A 24,769-nucleotide genomic window follows, 5' to 3' on the forward strand; every position below is an offset into this window, starting at 1 on the left:
TTATATTGAATGAAAATACAATACAGCTCAGTTTGAATTTGGTGTATTGTAAAATTATGTATACCAACTAGGGTTGGACGGTATACCGGTATTAGTATAGTACCGCAATACTAATTAATTATATTCGGTACTACACCGCCTCTGAAAAGTACCGGTCCGCCAAATTTGTGGTATCATCCAAAACTAATGTAAAGTATTAAACAACGGAAGAATAAGTGATCATTACATTTTAACAGAAGTGTAGATAGAACATGTTAAAAGAAAAAGTGAGCAGATATTAACAGTAAATGAACAAGTAGATTAACAATTCATTTTCTACCACTTGTCCTAAATAATTTTGACAAAATAGAATGGAAAATAAAATGGAAAATGAACAATATGTTACTGCATACGTCAGCAGCTACATTAGGAGCCTTTGTTTGTTTACTTACTACTAAAAGTCAAGTTGTCTTGTATGTTCACTATTTTATTTAAGGACAAACTTGCATAAAGAAACATATGTTTAATGTACCGTAAGATTTGTTGTTAAAAAAAAGCCAATAATGCATTTTTTTGTCCCTTTTATTTAGAAAAGTACCGAAAAGTATCGAAATAATATTGATGTAAATAGGATGGGCTGTGTATCATAACTGTCATCGTCCAATATCCACTCAGAATTACTTTGAAACCATTCAATATTTGCAATTTTTATATGTATTACTTAAAGGAAAATTACCTACACATACTACCCTTTCGCATATGTAGTCAGAATATTGCACCTGTCATTCATTTAGTTATTTTATTGATCTAATTACGCAATTTGTAATTTGATCTTGTTTTGCATGTCTGCACCAGAACATAAGATGCTTTTATATTCATTCTGCATGCCTATATAATGACAACAAAATACATTATTTTCCATTATAATTGTAACAGTGTATTGTCACGATCAGCAAATGTAAGGAATGTATGGTCAACACGTAAACATGCAACTCTAAACAGCTGTTTATGCGCAGCTTTGTGCGCAGCTTTGATGCGCACGAGCTTTGGCTGACGAAACCCGGAAGTGTCATGTCGGCGGCGTGTGAGTAAGCATTGCGACGGGACTGCAACTTGCCATGTTTCGGCTCACACCTCTTAAGTTACTTTTTAGGACACATACGCGGTATTAACGTAAGTAACCTTCATACATTTTGTGTTGCAAATAATCTCTTTAGTAGTAAGTTTCGTGTTGGCTGTTTGGCATTTTACCGGCGTTGTAATTTGGCCACGTGTGACTTGCATTTCTGTTACGTTGTTGAAGAAACATAACTTATTCATATTAACACGACAATATACTGTAAACACTATTTTTTATTAATATTGTTGTTTTTTTTATATTTAATTTTTACAAATATGCCTTATTTCTCTCTTCTTTAAGTGAGTAATACATGTAAAGGACATCTGCCCTTGTTGTCAGTCTGCCCTTTAAATATGTACGTTACTATAAGAACGTCTAGTTACTAATAATACTATTTTATTGATTCGTTCAGGTAACTTAATCCGTTTATTTCTGACAGTTAAACAGCTGTGCAATTTTAATTTTAATTTCGTAATTATCAGAGGTGGGACCAAGTCATTGTTTTGCAAGTCACAGTCTGTAGAACTTGCACCTGGCTCGCTGACAATAAACTATCCATACACTTAGGTAAAACGGAATCCATCCTGTTTGGGTCCCACATCAATCTTAAGAAAGTCAATGACTTCACTATAAAAGTGGGTGTCATTGTTATCACCAGGAAAGATGAGGTCACCTACCTAGGTTTCATTCTAGAGGCTAATCTTTCCTGTGATAAAATGGCAACCTAGGTAATCAAAAAGGTCAACCAACGAACGAGATTTCTCTATAGAATCTCCTCTCTGGTCAACAAAAGCACCATGAGGATTCTAGCGGGAACTCTCGTTCAACCCTTTTTCGATTACGCATGCACCTCCTGGTACCCTAGCACCTCCAAAACCCTCAAATCTAAACTCCAAACATCCCAGAACAAGCTAGTCAGATTACTTCTAGACCTCCACCCCAGATCCCACCTCACTCCTACCCACTTCTCCAAAGTGGGCTGGCTCAGGGTGGAGGACAGAGTAAAACAACTTGCGCTGAGCCTAGTCTATAAAATCCGCTACACCTCCCTGATACCGAAGTACATGTCAAACTACTTCCTTAACGTAAATGACCGCCATAACCACAACACCAGGGGGAGCTCCACTAACCACATTAAAACCAGATTCCGATCTAACAAAGGTCTTAATTAATTCTCTTTCTATGCCACATCAATGTGGAATGCGCTCCCAACAGGTATAAAAGAAAGGGCATCTCTATCCTCCTTCAAAACCGCGATAAAAGTACACCTCCAGGCAACTTCAACCCTAAACTAACACCCTCCCCGGATTGTTAATAATCAAATGTAAACAATCAAATGTAGATACTTTTCTTATGCCTTCTGATCTCTCTCTCTCTCTCTGTCCACTACTTGCTGTCCATATCCTACCAAGTCAGACCTACACTGTTCAATATCCATTTCTCTGTTCTCAATTGTTGATGACTTATGATAACAACCAAACCTAACCCCCCCTCCACACCCTGAATTGTAAATAATGTAAATAATTCAATGTATACACCCTGATGATTATCTTGTGTGATGACTGTATTATGATGATAGTATATATGATAGTATATATCTGTATCATGAATCAATTTAAGTGGACCCCGACTTAAACAAGTTGAAAAACTTACCATTTAGTGGTCAATTGTACGGAATATGTACTTCACTATGCAACCTACTAATAAAAGTCTCAATCAATCAATCAAAAACAAGTATCAAGTCTTTGCCCTCAAGTCCCGAGTCAAGACAGGCAAGTCCCGAGTCAAGTCCAAAGTCAAGACTGGAAAGTCTCAAGTCAAGTCCCAAGTCCTGCATTTTGAGTTTCAAGTCCTTTCAAGTCATTTTAACCACAGACTAATATATTTACACAGATTGTAAACATTGTTTATGTAGGATATACGCATGTATATATAACCTAATCATATTGTTTCTTCAAGTTAAAAATAGCTGACCGGTTTTCCCCCCCTTCTCTGGGATTATATTCCCAGTTTTGATCTCGGATGTCTGGTCACTTATAGCATATAAGAATATTCTATTACTGTTAAGCAAACTATGAATAATAAAACACGCCCAAACATGTGTCCTTTATCATAGCTACACGAATGACAAAAAACGCGTGAAAATCAGTGGTATTCAGTGAGGTAAGTTGAATTAAATGCACTGACAGTTCATTGCTCATTGATTGATTGATTGATTGATTGATTGAGACTTTTATTAGTAGGTTGCACAGTGAAGTACATATTCCGTACAATTGACCACTAAATGGTAACACCCGAATAAGTTTTTCAACTTGTCTAAGTCGAGGTCCACTTAAATTGATTCATGATACAGATATATACTATCATATATACTATCATCATAATACAGTCATCACACAAGATAATCACATTGAATTATTTACATTATTTACAATCCGGGGTGTGGCGGGGGGCCGGGGGGGTTAGGTTTGGTTGTTATCATCAGTCATCAACAATTGAGAACAGAGAAATGGATATTGGAACAGTGTAGGTCTGACTTGGTAGGATATGTACAGCAAGTAGTGGACATAGAGAGAGAGAGAGATCAGAAGGCATAAGAAAATGTATCTACATTTGATTGTTTACATTTGATTATTAACAATCCGGGGAGGGTGTTAGTTTAGGGTTGTAGCTGCCTGGAGGTGTACTTTTATTGCGGTTTTGAAGGAGGATAGAGATGCCCTTTCTTTTATACCTATTGGGAGCGCATTCCACATTGATGTGGCATAGAAAGAGAATGAGTTAAGACCTTTGTTAGATCGGAATCTGGGTTTAACGTGGTTAGTGGAGCTCCCCCTGGTGTTGTGGTTATGGTGGTCATTTACGTTAAGGAAGTAGTTTGACATGTACTTCGGTATCAGGGAGGTGTAGCGGATTTTATAGATTAGATGCCAAATGAATTGCACTGAGTGGAGCGGATCACCACTCCAAGATGGCGGCCCCGCGTCTCGTCAGCGCCAGTAGGCAGTAGCCTACTGGCTAAGTTACGTTACTTAGCCAATAAACGTTAGCTTACATTCAAAACTTACCCTTCTTTTTGCATCTTCAAATGTCGAACGAAGTTGGAAGTTGTTGCGTCTCCGTCTGTTATCTTCGAACCACATGTTTTGCATAATGCAATGCGTTTTTTGTTGACCAACTCGTAGTTTTTATACCCGAACGAAACCAACTTTGGCATAATTTTTTCTCACTGCCGCGTTGTTTGACAACTCTTCTTCGTTGGTTGTCCTGCAATTTGATTGGATGAATGCTGTGGGAGGAAAACAACGTAGATCTAATTTGATTGGTTGTTGTATTGACAGCACACACGCTGACAGACACACGTATACAATGAAAGATACGGAGCGCTCCTGAATAACTTTTTAATCTTTGGGTTTTGGGGAAAGTAGCAAGTCTTGTCAAGTCAAAAGGCTCAAGTCCAAGTGAAGTCACAAGTCATTGATGTTAAAGTCTAAGTCGAGTTGCAAGTCTCTTTACATATTGTCAAGTCGAGTCTAAAGTCATCAAATTCATGACTCGAGTCTGACTCGAGTCCAAGTCATGTGACTCAAGTCCACACCTCTGGTAATTATTGTTACCCATACTTGCCAACCTTGAGACCTCCGAATTCGGGAGATGGGGGGGTGTATATATTTTCAAGTATTTCTTATATATATATATATATAATCCGTTCATGAATGAGTATATCCGTTTGGCCACCGTGTTCATTGGAGAAGTCTGATCTACAAAATTTGCAGGCAGCATACGAGCTGTCCTGGATGAACTGAAATTATTTTTTCCAATCCTTTTGGAACTTGCAAGCATACTTCTTCTTACTCGTTGTTGCCATGTCTCAACTTCGTTCTTCTGCTTCGTCTCTGTTATGTTTTTGGACATTACTACTTGCCGTAGTTTTGAAGCAATGCATAATGGGAATCCGGATGTTATGTGTCAGTGTATTAACGTGCCGGCTGGAATAAACACACTCTGAGAAATAGCTCCGTGCCTGCCTACTTTATGGGTTATAGAAAAACCTATGGATAACGGAGACATATATAATAGTCTCCTTTTCAGGTGAGAGGGAGGATGCTAAAGGCAGTGCCTTTAAGACACGCCCCCAATATTGTTGTCCGGGTGGAAATCGGGAGAAATTCGGGAGAATGGTTGCCCTGGGAGATTTTTGGGAGGGTCACTGAAATTCGGAAGTCTCCCGGGAAAATCGGGAGGGTTGGCAAGTATGTTGTTACCTCATGTTACATCATGAATCAACCCACACTTTTTTAACCATTGTGAAATTGACTGAGCAAGTCATAGGCAAGTTAAGTGTATTTTAAAAAGACTTTCCTAAACCCCTTAAGTACCGTATTTTCCGCACTATAAGGCGCACCTAAAAACCTCCAATTTTCTCAAAAGCTGACAGTGCGCCTTATAATCTGGTGCGCCTTATAGTGCGGAAAATACGGTACTTTTAGTCTAAATTAAACCATCAGTGTTGTCTTAAAACCTTGTGTGTAATGAATCAGGTCTGTGGTGTTCTGAATGTTAGTGTGGCGAGCCGCCACATATAAACATTGCATGGTGATCACAGGTTGCTTCGTTAAACAATGTAGTAATGCACAGTGTTGTAAATGTTAAAATATTTTTACTTTGCGTCACGCAACAGTAATTTTTATTGCCACCTGTCTGTGTATGCTAAGGATGGCTGATTCAGGTGCAGGGGATCCCAGTGGTCATCACATGCTCCCCCCTGGAGCAAGTGCCAGGGGTCAAATGATGGGCCGTCGAACACCTGCTACTATCTCTGCTGGCCGCCTCCCTACAATGCGTTCTAGAGACCTCACCTTGGGGGGAGTAAAAAAGGTCTGTGCCATCAAACATTTAGAAGAGTAAATGGACTTTTGTAACGATATATTTTCACCATTCCTTGTTTCTTTCTCGTAGAAAACATTCACACCCAACATCATTGGCCGTAAAGTTAGAGAAGAGTAAGTTCACAAACAGTTCTGTACCGCGGAACAAGTTTTGTGACCATGGGTTTTGTCTAAAAGCACTAAGGATGAGGGCACGCCAAGGAGGGACAAGGATTCAACCCGAGGCAGAGGTTCAAGAGATAGAGGCAGGGGTCGGGGTCGTGGACGGGGTTTCCCTGACACCATCCAGTCCCATTCTATTTTTGAGCAGGGCCCTACAGAAGCGGCCGTAAAAAGAATAGGTAGGTCCATACTTTAGGTAGATACTGTTTGTTTGGTTTTAGATCAGTGGTTCTCACACTTTTTTCACCAAGTACTATGTCCAAAATAACTTGGCTCACATAGTACTACCATAACGACCAACATTAAAATACTGTAGCATAGTAGGCCGAAGTATTCATTAAAAACAAGGCAGAGGTTTTCTTTAACAAGTATATTTAATATTTTTGGCCACTGTATTATTACACATAGTTTGACCAGTAACACTGTTTCAATACAGGGAAATAAAACGCTGTACTTTAATCAGGTAATACTTTGACGTACCACTATATGAAGCCCGCACACCAGTAGTGGTACACATACCACAGTTTGAGAATCACTGGTTTAGACAATATCGTATTAAGCAACTTCCTTGTTTTGAATAACAGCCGGTTATCAAAGTGAAAGAGAAGCCCCAAGTATGGGACTCTCACCCATCATCAATATCAAAAAAGAGAAGAGAGAAACCGAGGAAGAGACCAAAGAGATCTTGCGCAAACTGGATCGAGACGACGTGAGTTGATAAAAAAAAACATACATCAAGTGTTATTTGCATTGTAACGTGACTTTTGTTTGCTTTTAGTTTATAGATGATCATTTATTGAGGGGTGAACAGACGAGCTGCCCGGTTCAGCTTCCTCTTGCTGTGTCAGGATGGAGTTTCAAGGAAGAATCGAGTGCCCCTCGTGTTAAAATTGAGAAGATGGATGAAGACGATCCCATGGAGCCTGCAGTACAAAGTACTTTGACTTTTGCACCATGCACTCCATTTTTTAACATTAACAGCTGCAGAAAAGGGAACAATAACACAATAGTACCTCAATTTACAAACTCAATTCGTTATTTAATGGAGCTCTTAACACAAAACACTTGTATCTCGAATCAGTGTCTCCCATTGAAATTACCGGGTAGTTGAAAACAATTTATTCGGTGCTTGCGTCCTCCCCTTTTCCAAAAAAAAACACAAAACAACAACACAATTAACATGTAACATGTCTTTTAAAAAGAAAAACAAACTTTTACATAAGAAATATAGTTAAAAAACACAATAGAATGTACTACTAACAACGACAATAGTTTTACAATGTAATGTAATAATAATGTACAGCATTCACCTTGGTTAGTGGACTTCTACAGTATCTCCTTTCAGCTGCTTACATGAACAGCTTTTTCATAATTTTCTGAATAAATGTCTGCCGTTTAGATATTTTAACATTCTTGGCTGGAGGGGTTTCACATGGAACTTTAACCTAGCTCATGTGAGCAGGCTACTGTATAAACACATTTAGTTGGAAATTACACAATATTGGGGTAATTAGAGTCACCCACCTCTTCTAGAGTTTACATATCACTGTACCAACTGTCCTTTCAAACGAGGTGCAGCACTAATTTTGCCGAGTTAGTTTTGTCCAGGCACATCTATTTTTTGCTTCACTTTCTTCCTGAAACGACCATTTCTTTTTTCTTTTTTTTTCAACCTGTGTTCAGTTCTCGGAGAAACGGCAATGTCAGACTGAAAATCGCTCTGTGTTTTCTCTAAACACGAGAAAGAAGCACCCCCTACTGAACTGTAAGATTGGCCAGACCTTGCCGAGTTCAAGCATATTGCTACCTTTAATGTGATATGTACATTATAAGGGCTATGGTCTGGACGTGCCAAGCCACGCACAGGTCTGCGGACGATTCCAAGTAGATTGCAATGTCATAAAGAAATGGGCTTGGATTTGTGCGTGCAAACACTTTAATACACCTACATTTTTACGTGTGTACGCTGTTTTTGAAATTTGATCGTACGTCCATTTTTATTAGAAAAGCCATGCAACTGTTACATGAGTGCCCAGATGTCTTGGGCGGTAGCATAACAATTAGCCAATCTCAAAACAGTGTTTTAAGTTGAGGTACCACTGTACCAGATATTAACACTGCCCTACTCTGACACAGCCAGGCTGCTTTGCTAGTTGGACATCAAATCCCTACTCATGTTTACAATACTTTGACACCTACGTTTTTGGTAGTAGTCCGTTCCAAAATGTCAGATAAAGACCAAATCTTACATAGGCCTGGGCTGATAATACATTTGGCTGGATGACGTGTTGTCCCGCAATTTATTGTCAATAATATTGTCAGCATTATTTTGAAACCAAATTCAAGTACTAATGTAATCATTAGGGGTGTAACAGTATTATAAATACTGCTGTATTTCGGTATCAAAATCATCACAATAATACTGTGACGTGTGACGGTGTAAAATTAAAACTTGGTCACACAACTTCTTTGGTCTGCGTACTGCAAGGCAAAATCGCCGCCTTTGTCTTGAGTGTTTCCAAGACGACACTTAAAGACAGTCTGAAGTTGTGATATTTTAACCCACATGTTTTTCAATAAGATTGGTGCTATTAATGGATTTGTGATCTAAGTTTTAAGTAGGAAATGCGGCAGTGCGGACAAGAAAAAAGTTGGGTGACTGCGGGGAACACAAGTCAAATAAGACGCTACTTGATAAACCACCCCTCAGAAAATATAGTTGATGCCTAGGAGGCCAAGCATCATGTGAGGTATATACATTGTTAAACATTAAATTGTCAGCTAACTTAACTGAAAATTAGCGTTTTCCAAAGTTATGTAAGATGTCAACTACAGAGGACATCTTACATCTATGAAGTTAAAAGTTGAAAGACAGTAACGTAAATGTTATTGTTTTACATTTGTTACACTGGATGTTTATATTGTCAGTTTAAAGACACTTATCTGAAAAAAAAAAGAAAAAGAAAAAAATATATATATATATATATATATATATATATATATATACGGTATATAATTATTTGGTTGTTGTAATAATATGATTCAAACGTTTGAGCATTATATTTGTGTTCAATTACAGTAAGTGTGTTTATCCTAAATATTATTACCACTTCATTTTACACACAATAACAATTTTAAGATTTTTTTGGGACATATACCATGATAATATTTTACTGTGGGCTAAATGCCGTGATATCGTACCTTGACATTTTGACACCTTAACAATCATAATATATAGTAACTTTTTATTTCTCATTAGTATTTTTTACTGTTGTAATTAGAAGTTCAAGAACTTTTAATTATCTTGAATAATTAATCAAACAATAAAATTGTAACTTTAATAAATATCAACAGTACTAAAATCGGGGTCGATTTTTATTGCAACCATTTTTATTTTTTTATTTTTTTAAATTCAGCATATACGCACTTGTATTGTTTTTGTTGATGGGCTCATCTTAATTGCTCACTCAGTTTGAAGCCAAAATATTACCACGCAGTGACATTTTACTTTGCAGTTGTCTTTTTTTTTTCTCCTAATTTTTGTTACTTTGCGGTGCTTCTCGTTAACGACGAACAAGGCTAGCGGTTGAGCCTCCGCCCACCAAGACAAAGATGATGGATGGAATTTTTATGTATTCATTAATTTTTTGGGGGGGATACAACAAACCAAAAATATTCTTCACATATACAACTACATTAAGAAAAAAAACATCTCCATTACAATATTGTAATTTCTTCAAAAAAATCCAATTTAAGGGGAGAAAGACGAATCAAAGCTTATAATGTCCTGCCCCATCACTCAGATACAATAATCAGATTTTTGATCAACAATGTAACATAATCACCTGATACCATAATCCCTCTTGCACCCTGATTAGAAGCAACAAACGAAAACTATCAAGTTAATTTTCATTTATCTTTCATTTAATCAATGTTTTGACCCATGTATTGGCTCAGGCCTAATCTTACAAAAAAGAAATACACTTCCCATAACAATTCTAACCAAATTAATCCATTCCAAATACCCAAAAATATGAACTCAAAACACATTTAAATGAAATGGATAAATGGACATTTACTTTCCCTTTTACCTTAACTGAAGACTCATTTTGGCGAATAGAGGAAAGGGGAGAGCAAAACCACTTTTTTGGTAAATTCAATATTGTTTCTCAGCTTCTTTATTGAAGTGCTGGTAATCACTACTTTATTTGGCCCCATGGTGGATTATTTTGCAGTTGTACTCAATTAAAAAAGACTGAGTCACCAACTTTGATTCTCTGTTTCTGCTCTCAATTCAAATGTGGCAGTTCAATGATGAGATAGTATGTGAAAAAAGGAAAACATTTTTGTCATATTGAATCCTACAAAATTAAGGCATACAAAAACCAAGGTACCACTGCTATGCTGTATAAAAGTTTGTAAATCCAAAACAAGCATTTTCAATTCTTCTCTTCAGTAAAGGAGGAGCAAGAGGAAGTAGAAATAAAGAAGACAGAGGCCACTTATAAGCTTCCTCCGCTGCCGGAGCCTGAGGTTCTACAAGACCTGCTCCACAAGTGGAGTCTGAGCAAAAATGAGGAGCTGTTCTTCATGCAGCTGCCCGACTCACTGCCTGGCCAGCCACCCACCAAGGAGTACAAGCCTATAAAAACGGAAGTGCAGTCTGAGGATGGACAGTCTGTTCTACTAAAAACAGAGTCTGAGGTAGATAACAATAATGAATTAATCTATTACGTATACTGAATGTATGAATACAAATACTTGAATATTTTACAGGAGGAGCAAGTCGATGATAATAGTTGTAATTTGAAAGACCTACGAGATGGTCTTGTTGGGAAGATGCTGGTGCGGAAGTCTGGCCGAGTGCAGCTCATAATGGGACAAGTCTCATTGGACGTGTCCCTCGGAGCATCATGCGCTTTCTTTCAGGTAAGACGGGGTGATGACGTCCCAATCCTTTTGTTTTATGATGCAGCAAGTAACTCCTTGTTTTCTTTAGGAACTTGTCTCTGTTAGTACGGAGGGACGAACAGGAGACTTGACCGTGTTAGGTAATGTTAAACACAAAATAGTTTGCTCCCCAGACTTTGAATCTCTGCTGGAGAGCAGATGATGATGTGTGATGGTTTGACCGCTTGGGATTTGCTCTGTTGTGTCATATCAAAGTAGGAAATATAAAAATATAAACTCTAAAGAAAAAACTGGAAAGACCAGTATTCTATTACTAGCATTGATTGCAGTGGTATGCCATATTTATGTTTCATTGTCCTTCATCTAAAACGATTTGACATGACTGTACATTGATGTAAATGTGTGAATAAATGTTTTTTTTGTTATTAAAATGGAAAATCACAATTTTAAGTCAGTCCTGTTAGTTCTTAAATTGTATTCTTCTTTTGTTTTGATACAATTTGCTTGTGGGTCATTCCAAACTAATCTGACTTTATTCGTAGAGCACTTTAAAAATAACCAGTGGACCAAAGTGCTGTACAGAATAATACAAAAAATATAATAAGAGGTCTAAAAACTCACAAAGACAACAAGATACATCTTAAAAAACACCTAAAATAAAATTAAGTCGTAAAAATGTGGATAAAAAAAGAATAACAAAAAAACTAAGCTAACACCAAATAAATTACTATATGAAAGAAAAAGTGCCAAATAAGACAAAAACAGACAGTGAAGTCTAGTATGTCTAATATTCAAATGCAAATCATTCCACTGTTTTCCACCAAATCTGTGCCATTTGTGTCACCAGGAAATTAAATGTACGATACTAATGCACAATAAAATTTAATAGGATTTTTTTTTTTTCATATTAAGCTAAGTATCCTTTCATTGATTTGATTGAATGTTTATTAAATACAATTGAAATGCATTTGTTGCCTGTACCTGCTTCCTAAAATTAGCATGAAATTATTTTAATCCTTAAATGTTTTTATTAAGATAAGGGTCTTTCTGCATTGATTTGATTGCATATTTATTAAATACAATTGAAAAGGATTATTTTAAACTCTAAACATTTGCATTTATTGCTTGTCCCTGCTTCCTAAAATTACAATGAAATAGAATCATTTAAATTCTTAAAAAATATAATTTTTGTACATATGTGTGTCCTTTCTTGTCCCAACTACTAAGTATTAAAATTGTTGTCTTAAATAAAACAAAAAACATAATACATATTTTGAATGGATCAATATGTGTATTATATTGTTAAAAGTTTTGAGAGAGAAAATGGCATTCATTCGGTGGGATGGCCCTAATGTATTTTTAATACATAATCCGGTTGAACTAGTATGTTGACTTTTGATGACCTCAAACAGAATTTGTTTTACAAAACTGTTTAAAGACAGGTGTGCCTTCTGACAAGTTAGTCTACAAGGTAGTGTAGTTTGCTTTAGAGCAGTGGCCGACATGGCAGATTTTTAATCAACTTTCAGCAATTTGTCTTTATTTGATAGATTGTTGCTCATCCAACAAACTTTGTGTATCCCTCCCTAAATGTGTATATGCATATGTATACATATATGTGTATATATATTTGTGTGTATGTGTGTGTATATATATATATATATATATATATATATATATATATATATATATATATATATGTATATATAAAATTAACACCATTACTTTGATATTTTTAGTATGCTATTATACTTTTTAAAATTCATCATTCCAATTGGTGTATAAATGGAGATAGGCTACCAAAACACAACAACAGAGCCACAACACGATTGCAAAAGCCACAACAAAGGCAAACACCGCAACAACTTTATGCCACAACACCTTTTTGTCACAACACAACAACTTTACGCTACAACAAACCAACATAAATCCAAAACACAACTTTACAACACAACATAAATCCACAACACAACTTTATGCCACCACACGAAAACTGTGTTTACGCCACAACACAATTGCAAAAGCTGCAATATATGAAAACGCCACAACTCAACAACTTTATGCCACGACACAACAACTTTACGCCACAACACAACAGCTTTGTGCTACAACTCAGTTGCAAAAGCCACAACAAATACAAACACCAACACAACATAAATTGACAACACAACCACTTTACACCACAACACAACAACTTGACACTACAGCACAACTCTATGCCACGACACAGCAACATAAAGCCACAATGTAACAACTTTATGCTACAACACAACATATTTACACTACAATACGGTTGCAGAAGTCTAATTCAAACGCCACAACACAACAACTTTGTTTGCGTAACAACACAACTTAAAGCCACAACGCAATTGTAAAAGCCGTAACAAATGCAAACATGAAGCTACAACAACTTCATGTCACGACACAACAACTTTACGCCACAATATAACATAAAGCAACAACACAACAACTTTATGCTTAAACATAACAACATAAATCCACAACACAACAGCTGTACGCCACAACACTGTTGCAAAAGCCACAACAAATACAAACACCACAACACAACAACTTTACACCATAGCACGAAGACATAAATTCACAACACAACTTTGCTCTACAACTCAACTTTACCAATATGCCACAACACAACGTTTAGCCACAACAAAATTGTAAAAGCCGCAACAAATGATAACGCCAGGACACATCAACTTCACGCCAGGACATAACAACTTTACGACACGCCACAACAAATACAAACACCACAACACAACATAAATTCACAACACAAGAAATGTACGCCATTACACAAGAACTTCACGCCACAGCACACATTACGTTTACACCACAACAAAACAACCTTTTAGCCACAACAAAATTGGAAAAGCCGCAACAAATGCAAACACAACAACATGAAGCTACATTAAAAACAACTTTACGCCACGACACAACAACTTTACGCTACATTGCGATTGCACAACGCACAACAAATACAAACGGCACAAGATAAAGCCACAACACAACAACTTTATGTCAGAACACCAACAACTTGAAGTTTCAACACAACAATTAGATAAATACAACAACTTTCAGGTACAACGCGATTGCAAAAGCCACAACAAAGGCAAACGCCATGTTAAGCCACAACACTACAACTTTGTGCCACTGTGCAACAACATAAAGCTACAACACAACAACTTAAAGCAACAATACTAAAACAGTAAGCAACAACAGAGATGTGACAGCGGAGCAAGTTTTGCTGAAAGACCAAGTAGCTGATGCGGAAAATTGAAGAAGTTTTAATGAACAAAGTTGGAAAAGTAAAGTGAAAGTAAGTTGTTGTGATCGATGTCACTTCCCAGGGGTATTCCAGAAAGTAGGTGAAGTGGAAACTCTTGAGTATGAAACTCTTAGCTGGGAAATTAAAAAAAGAGAGGTAAGTCAAACTCAAAGTCCGTTACCATGGTAACTTACTCTGAAACTAACCTTGAACAAACCCTGAGGGTTTTTTTTTTTTTTTTTTTGCAAAAAACAAAGAAATATCATTTAATTTCATCTGTCTTGGTCATAATTATTTAAAAAATATATATTTTAGGGCAGCATGGTGGAAGAGGGGTTAGTGCATCTGCCTCACAATACGAAGGTCCTGAGTAGTCTTGGGTTCAATCCCGGGCTCGGGATCTTTCTGTGTGGAGTTTGCATGTTCTCCCCGTGACTGCGTGGGTTCCCTCCGGGTACTCCGGCTTCCTCCCACCTCCAAAGACATGCACCTGGGGATAAGTTGATTGGCAACACTAAATTGGCCCTAGTGTGTGAATGTGAGTGTGAATGTTGTCTGTCTATCCGTGTTGGCCCTGCGATGAGGTGGCGACTTGTCCAGGGTGTACCCCGCCTTCCGCCCGATTGTAGCTGAGATAGGCTCCAGCACCCCCCGCGACCCCAAAGGGAATAAGCGGTAGAAAATGGATGGATGGATATATATTTTATTTTTCAAATAGATGTTTTTGTATTTTATCATTGTAAATATAACTGATGTATGTTATTTACAATAGGCAAAATAAACTGGCTACATAAGCTGAAATGTTATATTTTCCTTATTTACTTTTTATTTCTTTAATTTATTATCATCAGATGTTAGTACATAATATTCGTGATATGGTGCCTGGTTATAAAAATATGTATATATTAGCCACTCAAAAAAATGTTTACTATGCATTTGCATATTGACTTTACATGTCAAAAACTGTATAATTAAAAACAAATATACAATGTGTGTTTTTCATGGTGGGTTTGCACCCACATTGAACTGATAACTAAAAGGAAAATGTAAATAATCGTTAAATCAATAAATTCAGTATCCAAACTCTAGCAGTAATAGTATGTAACTTCAGTTGAATATTATTAAAATAGTAAATAAACTATTTGAAACAGCACCAAACTGCTGACATGTATTTACATTGTTGAGTTTGAGTTTATTTGGAACATGCAAGCATACAACATGATACATCACATTTACCAGTTTCTCTATTCAACATGTTCGAAAAGGAGTAGGAAGAAGCAGAGCTTATTCAATCCTACCCCTTTTCCTTTACATAGCAGTTGATAAAACTTTTGTTTACTTCATGTTCTCAATTTATTCACAATATACTCCATAAGTAATAACTATAAAAATAAATCAATAATAATTAGGGAAGTAAGTTATTTCATATGGTGAGATGAGTAAGATTATTTTGAAAATGAATGGATGGATGAGTTAAATTCAGAATGTTTATTATGGTTGTTCTTCTTTGTACTTTGTAAACACTTTTAAGTTTTGAAGAGTTTCTTGAAGTGGATCATATTACATTGTTTGATTTATTTGCTTAATCCATTCCATAATTTAATTCCACATACTAATATACTGAAGGTCTTAAGTGTTGTACGTGGGTACAAATGTTTTAAATTACATTTTTCTCTAAGATTATATTTCTCCTCTTTTTATGAGAAGAATTGTTGTATATTCTTGGGTAGCAGATTATAGTTTGCTTTGTGTATAATTTTAGCTATTTCCAAATTCACTATGTCGTGGGATTTCAGTATATTTGATTCAATAAATAAAGGGTTTGTATGTTCTCTATATCCAACATTATGTATTATTCTAACTTATCTTTTTTGTAACAGTTAGTGAACAAAGAGTACTTTTGTAGTTATTTCCCCATATTTCTTCACAATAATTCAAATATGGTAACACTAGCGAGCAGTAGAGAACATGTTTTGCTTTATTCATTATTGACGTGTTTCTTATATATATATACAGGTAAAAGCCAGTAAATTAGAATATTTTGAAAAACTTGATTTATTTCAGTAATTGCATTCAAAAGGTGTAACTTGTACATTATATTTATTCATTGCACACAGACTGATGCATTCAAATGTTTATTTCATTTAATTGTGATGATTTGAAGTGGCAACAAATGAAAATCCAAAATTCCGTGTGTCACAAAATTAGAATATTACTTAAGGCTAATACAAAAAAGGGATTTTTAGAAATGTTGGCCAACTGAAAAGTATGAAAATGAAAAATATGAGCATGTACAATACTTGGTTGGAGCTCCTTTTGCCTCAATTACTGCGTTAATGTGGCGTGGCATGGAGTCGATGAGTTTCTGGCACTGCTCAGGTGTTATGAGAGCCCAGGTTGCTCTGATAGTGGCCTTCAACTCTTCTGCGTTTTTGGGTCTGGCATTCTGCATCTTCCTTTTCACAATACCCCACAGATTTTCTATGGGGCTAAGGTCAGGGGAGTTGGCGGGCCAATTTAGAACAGAAATACCATGGTCCGTAAACCAGGCACGGGTAGATTTTGCGCTGTGTGCAGGCGCAAAGTCCTGTTGGAACTTGAAATCTCCATCTCCATAGAGCAGGTCAGCAGCAGGAAGCATGAAGTGCTCTAAAACTTGCTGGTAGACGGCTGCGTTGACCCTGGATCTCAGGAAACAGAGTGGACCGACACCAGCAGATGACATGGCACCCCAAACCATCACTGATGGTGGAAACTTTACACTAGACTTCAGGCAACGTGGATCCTGTGCCTCTCCTGTCTTCCTCCAGACTCTGGGACCTCGATTTCCAAAGGAAATGCAAAATTTGCATGGTTGGGTGATGGTTTGGGGTGCCATGTCATCTGCTGGTGTCGGTCCACTCTGTTTCCTGAGATCCAGGGTCAACGCAGCCGTCTACCAGCAAGTTTTAGAGCACTTCATGCTTCCTGCTGCTGACCTGCTCTATGGAGATGGAGATTTCAAGTTCCAACAGGACTTGGCACCTGCACACAGCGCAAAATCTACCCGTGCCTGGTTTACGGACCATGGTATTTCTGTTCTAAATTGGCCCGCCAACTCCCCTGACCTTAGCCCCATAGAAAATCTGTGGGGTATTGTGAAAAGGAAGATGCAGAATGCCAGACCCAAAAACGCAGAAGAGTTGAAGGCCACTATCAGAGCAACCTGGGCTCCCATAACACCTGAGCAGTGCCAGAAACTCATCGACTCCATGCCACGCCGCATTAACGCAGTAATTGAGGCAAAAGGAGCTCCAACCAAGTATTGAGTATTGTACATGCTCATATTTTTCATTTTCATACTTTTCAGTTGGCCAACATTTCTAAAAATCCCTTTTTTGTATTAGCCTTAAGTAATATTCTAATTTTGTGACACACGGAATTTTGGATTTTCATTTGTTGCCACTTCAAATCATCACAATTAAATGAAATAAACATTTGAATGCATCAGTCTGTGTGCAATGAATAAATATAATGTACAAGTTACACCTTTTGAATGCAATTACTGAAATAAATCAAGTTTTTCAAAATATTCTAATTTACTGGCTTTTACCTGTGTGTGTGTGTGTGTGTGTGTGTGTGTGTGTGTGTGTGTGTGTGTGTGTGTGTGTGTGTGTGTGTGTGTGTGTGTGTGTGTGTGTGTGTGTGTGTGTGTGTGTGTGTGTGTGTGTGTGTGTGTGTGTGTGTGTGTGTGTGTGTGTGTGTGTGTGTGTGTGTGTGTGTGTGTGTGTGTGTGTGTGTGTGTGTGTGTGTGTGTGTGTGTGTGTGTGTGTGTGTGTGTGTGTGTGTATGTATGTATGTATGTATGTATGTATGTATGTATGTATGTATGTATGTATGTATGTATATATATATATATATATATATATATATAATGTATATGGTGGGCCGTGCGTTTCCCACCTAGGCCTTCAGTGATGTCCGACTTCAAGGATTACCTCTCAAAATACCATCATTGATGTCCCCACATGACCATTGCTGGAGAAATACTATACAGAAACACATTTACGCACTACTGGGCATTGTACAAAATGGGTTATTTTCTGGCGCATTTAAAAAACAATAAACCCGCATCAGCAATTAAAACATCTTATGTGGTACTGTCCAAATTTAAATTGCAAAAAACATTAATTGTGAAAAAATTAAAGGCCTACTGAAACCCACTACTACCAACCACGCAGTCTGATAGTTTATATATCAATGATGAAATCTTAACATTGCAACACATGCCAATACGGCCGGGTTAGCTTACTAAAGTGCAATTTAAATTTCGCGCAAAATATCCTGCTGAAAACGTCTCGGTATGATGATGTCAGCGCGTGACGTCACGAATTGTAGAGGACATTTTGGGACAGCATGTTGGCCAGCTATTAAGTCGTCTGTTTTCATCGCAAAATTCCACAGTATTCTGGACATCTGTGTTGGTGAATATTTTGCAATTTGTTCAATGAACAATGGAGACAGCAAAGAAGAAAGCTGTAGGTGGGAATCGGTGTATTGCGACAGACTTCAGCAACACAAACACGGCCAGTGTTTCATTGTTTACATTCCCGAAAGATGACAGTCAAGCTTTACCATTGGCCTGTGGAGAACTGGGACAACAGAGACTCTTACCAAGAGGACTTTGAGTTGGATGCGCAGACGCGGTACCGTGAGTACGCATGCAGCTGCGGCTTCCAAACATTTGATTGCTTGCCCGTACGTGCGTGCCGCTATGTGCATGTCACGTACGTAACTTTGGGGACTTTGGGGAAATATATGTGCTGTATGAACTTTGGGGAGGTGAACGGTACTTTGGGCTGTGGGATTGAGTGTGTTGTGCAGGTGTTTGAGTTGTATTGGCGGGTTATATGGACGGGAGGGGGGAGGTGTTTCTTATGTGGTATTAATTTGTGGCATATTAAATATAAGCCTGGTTGTGTTGTGGCGAATAGAGTGTATAAATGTCTTGTGTTTATTTACTGTTTTAGTCATTCCCAGCTGAATATCAGGTCCCACCCGCCTCTCACAGCATCTTCCCTATCTGAATCGCTCCCACTGCCCTCTAGTCCTTCACTCTCACTTTCCTCATCCACGAATCTTTCATCCTCGCTCAAATTAATGGGGAAATTGTCGCTTTCTCTGTCCGAATCGCTCTCGCTGCTGGTGGCCATGATTGTAAACAATGCGGATGTGAGGAGCTCCACAACCTGTGACGTCACGCTACTCGTCTGCTACTTCCGGTACAGGCAAGGCTTTTTATCAGCGACCAAAAGTTGCGAACTTTATCGTCAATGTTCTCTACTAAATCCTTTCAGCAAAAATATGGCAATATTGCGAAATGATCAAGTATGACACATTGAATGGACCTGCTATCCCCGTTTAAATAAGAAAATCGCATTTCAGTAGGCCTTTAAGAAATAAAATATCTGAACTCACATTTCATCGACAGCTGAGCTAGCTTCCGGGGTTGACCGACATGGTCTCACAAGATGTAGTTTCTCTGTAAATATCCTTCTTGAAAATGGCCTTGCAAATATATGTGTTGTCTTAAGAGTCATAAGAGATGCAGACAAGGCGTGTTGGCTGACTTCTTAAAGTTTACTCCACAAGGTGCTCATCAAAAACATCCCACTGCATGTCTACATTCAACCTAAACAGGGCTACTGTGCATGCTCTTTACTACTGAGGCATGCTGGGTAATGGACTTATTATGTTGCCAAGCTCAGTGTTTTTCAACCACTGTGAGATACAGTCTGATGGGCTGTGGGACAATATGTAATTGTACCAAGTTGGGTTAAAAATATTTTTTGCAAACCAGTAATACTAGTCTGCAAATGTGAAGTGTCTGTGCTGTCTAGAGCTCGGCAGAGTAACCATGTAATACTCTTCCATATCAGTAGGTGGCAGCAAGTAGCTAATTGCTTTGTAGATGTTGGGAACATGGTTTGTCGTGATCACAATATGCGGGAGGCAGCGTGCAGATAACAGATAACACTTAAACCAAAAATAAACAAAAGGCGAGTGCCACTAGGTGCCACTAAGAAAAGGCATTGAAGCCTAGGGTTGGCTATGCAAAACGAAACTTAAAGTGAACTGGCTGCAAAGTAAACAAAAACAGAATGCTGGACGACAGTAAAGACTTACAGCATGTGGAGCAGACGGCATCCACAAAGTACATCCGTACATGACAATCAACACCAAAATAGGAGCGCAACACAAGAACTAAAACACTACACACAGGAAAACACCAAAAAACTCAAAATAAGTCACAGCGTGATGTGACAGGTCGTGACAGTATGCCTACTTGAGACAGGAGCTTTTGTGATGCATGGTTGGTTATGGTTTGAATTCATATCCAACAATTGCTAGAACAACTTTTTACTGTCAATATCGGCTGCTGAGTTTCATTGTTTTCTGCTGGTGTTGTGCCTCGGGATTTTTCCAATGAAAAAATATGTGCCTTGGCTCAGAAAAGGTCGAAAAACACTGCATTAGAGTACATGGAATCAGTACCCCCCTATGCAACTGGCTGCTTGACTTCCTCACAGACAGACCCCAGTCTGGGAGAGTGGGCAACAACACCTCCAGTGCCATCTCCCTGAGCACCGGCTCCCCCCTAGGCTGCGTCTTGAGTCCGCTGCTGTTCATGTTGATGACCCATGACTGCTGCGCCAGGTCCACTACTAACCACATTGTGAAGTATGCGGACGACACAACAGTAGTGGGCCTCATCCGTGACAACAACGACATGGACTACAGGGAGGAGGTGAAACATCTGGTTGACTGGTGCAGAACCAACAACCTGGTCCTGAATGTCGACAAGACCAAGGAGATCATCGTTGACTTCAGGAAGCACCAATCCAGCCACGCTCCACTCTTCGACGGCACAGTGGTGGAGATAATAAGCAGCACCAAGTTCCTGGGGGTGCAGATAACTGACAATATGACCTGGTCCCTACACACCGGAGCTCTTGTAAAAAGAGCTCAGCAGCGCATGCACTTTTTGCTTTGGATGAAAAGAGCACAGCTCCCTTCCCTCAATCTCACCACATTCTACAGAGGCACTATAGAGAGCCTACTGACCAACTGCATCTCTGTCTGGACTGGAACCTGCACTGCCTCAGACTGGAAGTCTCTCCAGAGAGTGGTGAGGACGGCGGAAAAGATCATCAGGACTCTTCTTCCTCCTATACAGGAGATCGCAAAAAGCCGCACCTCCTGGTACCCTAGCACCCCCAAAACCCTCAAATCTAAACTCCAAACATCCCAGAACAAGCTAGTCAGATTACTTCTAGACCTCCACCCCATATCCCACCTCACTCCTACCCACTTCTCCAAAGTGGGCTGGCTCAGGGTGGAGGACAGAGTAAAACAACTTGCACTGAGCCTAGTCTATAAAACCCGCTACACCTCCTTGATACCGAAGTACATGTCCACTACTTGCTGTACATATCCTACCAAGTCAGACCTACACTGTTTCAATATCCATTTCTCTGTTCTCAATTGTTGATGACTGATGATAACAACCAAACCTACCCCCCCCCCCCCCCCCCCTCCACACACCGAATTGTAAATAATGTAAATAATTCAATGTATAAACCCTGATGATTATCTTGTGTGATGACTGTATTATGATGATAGTATATCTGTATCATGAATCAATAGTGGACCCCGACTTAAACAAGTTGAAAAACGTATTTGGGTGTTACCATTTAGTGGTCAATTGTACGGAATATGTACTTCACTATGCAACCTACTAATAAAAGTCTCAATCAATCAAAAAGCCTGACCAGGGCTCAGAAAATCTGCAAAGACTCCTCCCACCCCCACCAAGGACTGTTTTCACTGCTGGACTCTAGAAAGAGGTTCCGCAGCCTCCGTAGCAGAACCTCCAGGTTCTGTAACAGCTTCTTCCCTCCGGCCGTAAGGCTCTTGAACGCATCATAATTAAATTATCCCCTCAACTTCCCCCAGAATTAATTTTATTTATTTATATATGAACCTTATTTCTTTTTTATCCTGCACTACTATGAGCTTATGTAACGAAATGTCGTTCTTATTTGTACTGTAAAGTTCAAATTTGAATGACAATAAAAAGGAAGTCTAAGTCTAAGTCTATGTACAAAATGTTCATATCAGCATCCGCCATAACATGGTTCAGTACTACCTTCCAACCAGCAGCTGTCGCAAAAGAGGAGAGTGTGTCGTGTTCTAGCAGTAAAAGCACGCAGCAATAACAAGGCAAGCCTCAGCCAGTCAGTGGCCTGTTGTCGGCTCACGTTGTTCGCCGGCTGCCTTCTGGCTTCAAGTCCTAACAGAACAAAGACGCGATGGGCTCTTTAACCCCACTGAAGGTAGGTTTTTCCATTCACTTTTCCCCACGTGTGTTTTAAACCGTTATAAAGCTAGTTATAGAATGAGAAACGAAGCACTTAATCCACGCTGACAAAAGCCTCGGATCAGCACTTCATCCTCAAGCGGCGGCCGTTAGCAAGCTAACCCAGCAAGTTGCATCCAGGTCCGGCAGCCAACCTAATGGAGCAGTCGGGGAGCTAAAAAGCTAACTTGAGTCCCAAGTAGGCTTTGTGGGCACTTTTAACTACCCGGCTCGCTATTAAAAAGCAACCTTGGTCAGTTTATGTTGGCAGAAAATGGTGATAATAGCTGGGTGCCTGTGAAGAAGAAGCTAGCTGAACAGAGGATGGAGCTTCTTGTTAGCACATCAGTAGATGTCATCTTTATGCCCAGTAGCTCATCTTTAACGTTACTTTTCTCTTAAATAAGTTGACACCAGCGCTAAGTAAACACAACAAACGCATCAGACTTAGACTTCCTTTTTATTGTCATTCAAATTTGAACTTTACAGTACAGATAAGAACGACATTTCGTTGCATTAGCTCCTTGTAGTGCAGGATAAAAGAGCAATAAGGTGCAGATATAAATAAATGGGTTTATGGATGTATGTTATATTGTCTTTATATTCCAGCGAGTTAATCCATTTTTGGGGGGGGGTATTATGATGCGTTCAAGAGTCTTATGGCCTGAGGGAAGAAGCTGTTACAGAACCTGGAGGTTCTGCTACGGAGGCTGCGGAACCTCTTTCTAGAGTCCAGCATTGAAAACAGTCCTTGGTGGAGGAGTCTCTGCAGATTTTCTGAGCCCTGGTCAGGCAGCGGCTTTTTGCGATTTCCCGGATAGGAGGAAGAGGAGTCCTGATGATCTTTTCCGCCATCGTCACCACTATCTGCAGAGACTTCCAGTCTGAGGCACTGCAGGTTCCAGTCCAGACAGAGGTGCAGTTGGTCAGTAGGCTCTCTATAGTGCCTCTGTAAAATGTGGTGAGAATGTGCTCTTTTCATCCGACGCAAAAAGTGCATGCGCTGCTGAGCTCTGTTTACAAGAGCTCCGGCGTGTAGGGACCAGGTTATATTGTCAGTTATCTGCACCCTCAGGAACTTGGTGCTGCTTACGATCTCCACTGCTGTGCCGTTGATGAAGCTGTGCTGAGCAATGGTTAAATTGTATGCTGAAGGAATATTCAACTACGTTACAATAATCCAATGTATTTTTTATTTTTTTTTACCAGGCCACCTTGAACTGAGGATTTTCATCACACAGAGCAGCACTTACATGCTGTGTCCGGCTGTCCTTTTTTTGTTGACATTATTCCAATGGGACATTTGCCGCAAATCAGGATGTTAAATAGTTTCCGAGACTGATGGAACAATGGAACTATTTAATACTTTGCCCCATGAGGGCAACATTAAGATGATGCTCTGCAGTCCGAGGAGGAGCTCCATCCCACAGTCGCCCATATGAAGACATTGTGTTGACACCAGATAAGGGCCACTTAAGGCCACTTCTGCTCAACTCGTCGAACTAACAATCCAGAAGACCTCACTCATACGTGTCTTCAACATGGAGCTGTTCTTCAACCCCTTTGACAGCTTGGTGTGTATCCTCCTGGGGATCTCTTTCACCGTGTGGTTCACGTTGCTGCTTGTCTTCATCATCGTGCCCGCCATCTTTGGAGTCTCCTTTGGCATCCGACGCCTCTACATGAAATCATTGTTGAAGCTTTTTGAGGTAGGAGTTTGTATCGTAACTTTGTGTTCAGCAAATGTTTTTAAAGGAATTTAAATCGTAAAGAATATTTTCTTAATTCATTGCACTTGTAGACTGTACAGTAGAGCTATTCAACAGGCGGCCCAGGAATGACAACATACCAGCCTCCCCAAGTTCAGTTCAAAACTTGGGAGACAAACATTTTTGCAGCGAATTCCTTAAAGGGGAACATTATCACAATTTCAGAAGGGTTAAAACCATTAAAAATCAGTTCCCAGTGGCTTATTTTATTTTTCGAAGTTTTTTTCAAAATTTTACCCATCACGCAATATCCCTAAAAAA

General features: G+C 38.9%; 2 protein-coding genes across 2 annotated transcripts in view; both read left to right on the forward strand.

Moving 5' to 3' along the window:
• The first annotated feature begins 1,022 nt into the window (after positions 1–1,022).
• On the forward strand, positions 1,023–11,511 carry polr3d (polymerase (RNA) III (DNA directed) polypeptide D). Its single transcript, XM_061985787.1, has 9 exons — positions 1,023–1,152; positions 5,815–5,977; positions 6,059–6,102; positions 6,166–6,329; positions 6,735–6,859; positions 6,929–7,085; positions 10,607–10,854; positions 10,927–11,079; positions 11,150–11,511. The coding sequence occupies exons 2-9, from the start codon at positions 5,816–5,818 to the stop codon at positions 11,261–11,263; spliced, it is 1,167 nt and encodes a 388-aa protein (XP_061841771.1). The 5' UTR covers positions 1,023–1,152; position 5,815; the 3' UTR covers positions 11,264–11,511.
• Positions 11,512–22,561: 11,050 nt separating this feature from the next.
• The window catches only part of LOC133623180 (glycerol-3-phosphate acyltransferase 4-like), a 28,362-nt gene continuing 26,154 nt past the window's right edge, over positions 22,562–24,769 (forward strand). The window contains exons 1-2 of the mRNA XM_061986241.1: positions 22,562–22,716; positions 23,949–24,448. Coding sequence (XP_061842225.1) covers positions 24,281–24,448 — 168 coding nt within the window. The 5' untranslated portion in view covers positions 22,562–22,716; positions 23,949–24,280. The remainder of the gene's footprint in view (positions 22,717–23,948; positions 24,449–24,769) is intronic.

This window comes from Nerophis lumbriciformis, linkage group LG12 (genome assembly GCF_033978685.3).
Source record: "Nerophis lumbriciformis linkage group LG12, RoL_Nlum_v2.1, whole genome shotgun sequence".
In the NCBI taxonomy this organism is placed as follows: domain Eukaryota; kingdom Metazoa; phylum Chordata; class Actinopteri; order Syngnathiformes; family Syngnathidae; genus Nerophis; species Nerophis lumbriciformis.

Coding starts and splice junctions, on each gene's coding strand:
- polr3d (XM_061985787.1), top strand. CDS start 5,816: ATGGCTGATTCAGGTGCAGGGGATCCCAGTGGTCATCACATGCTCCCC. Junction 6,103..6,165: donor GGCCGTAAAGTTAGAGAAGA/GTAAGTTCACAA, acceptor TTTGTCTAAAAG/CACTAAGGATGAGGGCACGC. Junction 6,330..6,734: donor AGCGGCCGTAAAAAGAATAG/GTAGGTCCATAC, acceptor TTTGAATAACAG/CCGGTTATCAAAGTGAAAGA.